Here is a 5,859-nt window from a genome sequence, read left to right on the forward strand (position 1 = left end):
GGAAAGTAGAGAGAGAATTTGATGGGTCAGAATAGCATGGGGATGTGTTTTTCAAAATAGGCTTTTAAAATATGACCTTATGGCACGATCATTCTATCTAGGCTTGTGTCCTACAGTCAGTATGGCTCTCATACCACCTCTGTCACACCCAGTTTTAACGGACAAAACCAGATGCAGCTTATGTGTGTCCAGAATGTTCAACACACATAATGACGTTACAGGTGAAGTAAAAAAGCAATACTTTTATTAAATAAATGTTAAACCCTTACAACACTTGAGATATATTGTCTTCTATGCAAATATCTATAGCAGAACAGAAGCACTAGGACCCAACAACACCGCAGACAACTGACCGTGAGACACGCAACTAGAATGTCACAACCTCATCTTGATAGTCTTCAACATATTCACTCACTGAGCAGCACCATACATGTCGATGGCATAGGAAAATTAGCACGTGTGAGCACGTGACGCACTCAGCAAGTGTGGGAAAGATAATGATATGTATGCTTACAACAAAAATAGGCTAACACATGGTATATTTGCGTAAATACGAGCAATGAAAAGATATTTGGACTCAAAAAAGCAATAAACAATTATTAAGTGAATGTCACACATACAGTCCAACACTCAGCATACAAGGCTCCCCACCTTGCATACCATAATCGTCCAATACTCTCTGTACTATAACCAAAACCACAACCAAAGCTATAACCAAAATCCACTAATCATGTGATGATCCAAGTCTCCCATAACCGCGGGCACAGCTGTTATAACAGTTTTTACACTCTGCAGAGGTTGTCTAGCTTTCCCCACGAGTCAGTGAATTTCATATTGCCATGTTTGCAAGACACTTAACACACGCCAGTGGTGTGCCGCCCAGAAATCACTAAATGACATTTTTCACTAACCAGAGCCTAATCCAATATGCATCTGCCCACTAGGTTTGACCACTAGGGTTTACGCGAGTCTAACTCCTACCCAGAAGCCATCTTTTGTGCTGATACAACACACACTAGATAGACTCTAACTAGTATGTTATGCCTTACCCATATCAGTCTCGTGGTTAGTACGTTACTTCTTGGGTTGTCACTCTATAAACCGGTCCTTACTTAGGTTACTTGAGCAAACACTAAACCAACAACATAACCACGACAACCACTAAAACCACTTTGCTCAAGGCCTAAGGTTCCATATTGCTAAACCATTAATACGTTAACGACCATTGTTGCATAAGTTCATTAATCAAGTATAGGACACTTCCCAATATTCCAAAAGCAAAGCTAAGAAAATCTACAAAGAGAATCATATCAACTACAACTTAGGCTTCAAGGAATGTAAAGGAAGAACTAGGTAAACCCTAACATAGGTGACTACCCATCAAGTTGACATTTATTGTATGCAATTTTGTAAAATAAAACATTTAAAACATAGGTTCAAGATGATCAAGGACACTTGATTTTTTCCCAATGCTGCTGAGTGCTGTCGAAATCTTGGTGTTGAAGTCACACGAACTGCGCCGGAACATTATCGACTAATCGTGAGAACTACCGACAAATGACATAAAGGAAAATACTAAGAACAACATATCAAACATCATTAAAACACTTTAAAAATACTATGGTTGGGTAGGTATGATTTTAGAAATATTTAGACGCAAGAATCGCCTAAATCGGAGTTAAGATGAAAAGAGAACAGCTTTCAGGAGATAGATTAGACTGAAAAGGAAATGCTAATTTATTGGAAATATCTTCCTATGGGCAAAGGCTTTATTGCATAATCACTGCGTCAAGCTTGATGACATCATTGCGCAAGATTCAAGAAGTGTAGGGCATACCTGACTTCGCGGACTAGGCTAAGGAGAACGATGTGGTGCTGACTTGGCATGCTTTGCAAGTACCATATTGGATTAAAGAAGAGATACCCTGAGATCTAGTATCGACCACTCATGATGGATCAAATGGCCAGAGGTTGCGCTTCTAGGTTAAGTATATTACGGTGACTCTGTGTAGTGGCGGTTGTTCGGGTTTCATCGAAGATGGCAATTGGGACCATTGCCACTGACATCGATGTTGGGCTTCAGTGGTATTTCAGTGCAACAAGAGAAGCATAGCGTAGAACGCAAAAAGACTAACTCAGCGATAGGGTTGGTTTTGGAAGGGGTCATCTGAGGTAGCGGCAAAACAGCGATGACTACTGCTATGTTTGATGGTGATCGTGAACAGATGCAGCAATGAAGATACCCGTGTTTCCCTTGATTGGCTTTGAAATTTAAGAAACCGTCTGAACAGAGACGTTCATATTTCCTGGGAACACAATGCGACAACATGGGTTTTGGTAGATCATCCCCTGAGAGGAAGAACAATCAGCGGAGATGAGATGGGGGACGGTTGCAACATGCTGTGGTTGGCAATCGCGTTCTGGTCGTGTCACTGCACAAATAGGGATGGGATCCTAGGGTCACGTAGAAGACTTGATGGGACATACCATGACATGGTTGGTGCATCCATATGGCTTTCGGATTGACGGGGAATACGAATGCAACTCTGGTGCGCGCAGAACACATCCAAAAACCGGATAGTGGGCATGTTGACATTGATTCCGGTAGTTTGGCTGCTCTACTGGATGACCTGGTTTGTGAGGGCGTGGGAACATCATGGAACATGCACTGGTGAAAGGGATTGGTGATTTGACCTCTAGTCAGCCGGGAACACCGATGCCAATCAGCTACAGTGCAGCTTTCCACGACGGCGACGACCGTGGCGGTGTAGATCGGGCTTTGACAGGGGCTAGGGCTTGGCTAGGGACTTAGTATGATGGTAAAACAGTAGTAAGGGAGGAGGAGAAGAAGGGGATGTCACCTTGCTTCGATGGTCGAGGAAGGAGGATTCGCGGAGAAGACGACATAGCGCATTAAGGGCGGCGGCGGCGGCGGCTCCAGCGAACGGCGACGCATGGATTGGGTAGCAGCGGCGTCTAGGGCTTGGAGGCGTGGAATAAGGGTAGTATAGGGCATGAAACTTCTATTTATAGGGCTAGGGACGGCTAGTTGAGGTGGAGTCCAAGTCGAACACGAATCGGGTTTGAGTTTGAGTCGGTTAGGATTTCCTTTTTCACACCTCTCTATTCCGATTATGATATCTCCATCGTACGGACTCCAAATTGAAAATTTCTATACACTAAATTGTAGTACTTAAAAAGATCTACAACTTTGGTATTTATTGGAACTTCTTCAAACGCTATCTTGATTTTCAATATGCAACACAAGATAAACTGTTTGAACTCAGACCTATCTGCGCAGCACTGATTTTGGGGGCCATAACTCCTTGCTCTATTATCCAAAAGGGGACTTCCATAGGTTCAAATCAAAGCCCTCTACGAGACCTACAACTTTAGTATTGTCAAGATTTGCATTTGAGGCTGTTATAAACTCCGAAACTTCATGGGAAGATGAGGCTGTTCAGGACATAGCGAAAATTTGCAGATTTCGTGGATCCTTTGTTGGGCCATCTAGAAGACTTGGCTAAGAGTTTGGACTTGAGCAAGATTGAACCCAAAGACACTTTAAATATATCTAGAGTTTATAAAAGAGACTTTTGTAGAGAAATTTTAATATGGTTTGAATTTGAATTGAGCTTGGAGTGAATTTAAGAGAAACGAAAAATGAGGTTGAACAAGAATAGGAGCAGATAAAGAGTTTGAATTGGATTTAGGTAGAATTTGAGAAAGATGAGAGATTGGCTTTAAACAAGAACTTGGATAAGATTTGAGTTGTACTAGAGAAGGATTAAGTATGGTCAAGGATTGAATAGATGATGAATTCAAAGATTTTGAATTCCAACCATTAATATCTTTAACTAGTTTACTACAGAGTTTTGTAAAAACCTTTTTAAAATCTTTTCACTCAAAACACCAAAGAGAAAGAAAAAGAACTCTAATGCATTTACCTAGCTCCTAATAAAACTTAACATGTAGTGCACATAAAATAATAGCCTAATTAATTAATTATTTATGAAAATAGGTTTTAAACCTATTCTACTGATGAAACTATTTAATAATTTTTTAAAATTTTAAAAAGTTATAAATTTTAAAAACAGAGTGTTACAATGATGATGGAGGGGAGTGGGTGGAAGAGAGTAATGCGTGTGTGTGAGAGCGACAGTGAGCGATCAGTGTCGGAGTTAAATTCTAAGGTGTTCGGAAGCAGTCGAGCAGCAGCGGCTGAAAGTTGTACAGTTTTTGGGCTAGCGCCGCCACCTTGTAATTACAACCAGAAGTGATAGCCATTATCGCTGCTAGTTATTAAAGGCACGTCTTTTTATGAGATAATATCACTGTCAGCTCTTGCTACGAACTGGCAGTGATAAAAATTATCTTTACCGATTCTTGATGGTTTGGCTTTTTATGTGCCCCATGAGCTTATGAACCGACAGTGGTAAATTATCACTATATGTTATAACAGTACCTGTTGTGATAATAGGAATAACTCTTTCTATAGTAGTGAGTGCACGAATCTTGATGTAAAATCTAACAGTGGATGCCAAATTAGTAGCTACCCACCTGTAGAAATCCGCGTTTATACTCAATTCTCTCCCCTTCCAATTCAATTAATCAATTTCGGTTCTGATAAACGAATGATTTTTTTCCTCACAATTTCATGAATAAATGAACATTTTGAGAAACATCAAAAGAAGTAAACATAAAAATGATACACAGCACATGCGTGTATATATCTAGCTCCTGATCAAAACATTTGACGCCGCCAAAACATACCAACTAACTACTGGAAATAAACGAATCAATTAATCGAACAAATTAACGAACATCCATTGGGTTGCTCCCTTTTTTACATGAACCGATCAACACGAGCTCAGTTAAACAGACGACCGGAGCTTTTTGGCTGGCAGTGGACTCTGCAACTCCTCCTCCTCGGCCCACCTCTTTATCCCGGCGCTCTCCGGCATTGGCATCAGGTTCAGGTCAAAATTCCTCACGGTGACAGCCGACGATCCCATCCCGGACACCGACATCGACGCAGACACAGAGACTGACACCGACGTACCGTCCCAGTAGTGGCACCGCTTGTGCCCGCCGAGCGCCTGGCCCGTGGCGAAGCTCCTCCTGCAGATGGTGCACCGGTGCGGACCACCGCTAATGCCTCCCGATCCCGACGGCGCCGTCTCATCGGAGTCACCCACGGACGCCTGGGCTGCAGCGCCGAGAGCAGCGGCGTACTGCTTCCCGGTGGGAGGCTTGCGGTGGCTGGACTTGTGGCCACCGAGCGCCTGGTACGACGCGAACGCCTTCCCGCAGACCGTGCACCGGAACCGGAGCTCCTCCGCCGGTGAGGGCGCAGGGTGCTGGCTCCACTTCTCGTGCCCCTCCTGCCCGAGTGCAGCCTTGAGGCCGCTTCCTTGGGTGCCGGGGAGCGCTGCGAGGCAGATGGCAACGTAGTCCTCCTTCTTTGGCACCGGCGTTGGGAGCGAGAGGAAGAGGGAGAGCACGGTCGGGTCAAGGAGAGCTTCTATGCCGGCGACCATGGCTAGCAGTTGATGAAAACCCTGGTGGTGTTCTTGGACTTTTAGGTCTTAGACTCTTGCATACGCAGTAGGAGCTGATCGGAGATGGAGGAGGAGGAGGTAGCTGGGGTGTAATATATAGGGACAGGGGAATGGAGTGCATGCAGAAGCGAGACGGGGCGATGATATGTTTGGTGGAGCAAGGGAACAAGTCGTCGTACGCACACATGCGTGACACAGCGAGAGTCAAATATGCGCGCGGACGGCCGTTGCTGCGTTGGTTCGCGGTGCATGCAAGATGCGAATATAATACTACAGGCACGTAGGCCTGTGGTATCGA

At 44.0% G+C, this 5,859-nt stretch overlaps 1 protein-coding gene across 1 annotated transcript; it reads right to left on the reverse strand.

The window, feature by feature from the left end:
• Positions 1-4,621: 4,621 nt before the first annotated feature.
• LOC133911117 (zinc finger protein 36-like) lies at positions 4,622-5,613 on the reverse strand. Its single transcript, XM_062353323.1, has one exon. The coding sequence runs from the start codon at positions 5,538-5,540 to the stop codon at positions 4,875-4,877; it is 666 nt and encodes a 221-aa protein (XP_062209307.1). The 5' UTR covers positions 5,541-5,613; the 3' UTR covers positions 4,622-4,874.
• Between the last annotated feature and the right edge of the window lie 246 nt (positions 5,614-5,859).

This window comes from Phragmites australis, chromosome 3 (assembly GCF_958298935.1).
Source record: "Phragmites australis chromosome 3, lpPhrAust1.1, whole genome shotgun sequence".
Classification (NCBI taxonomy): Eukaryota; Viridiplantae; Streptophyta; class Magnoliopsida; order Poales; family Poaceae; genus Phragmites; species Phragmites australis.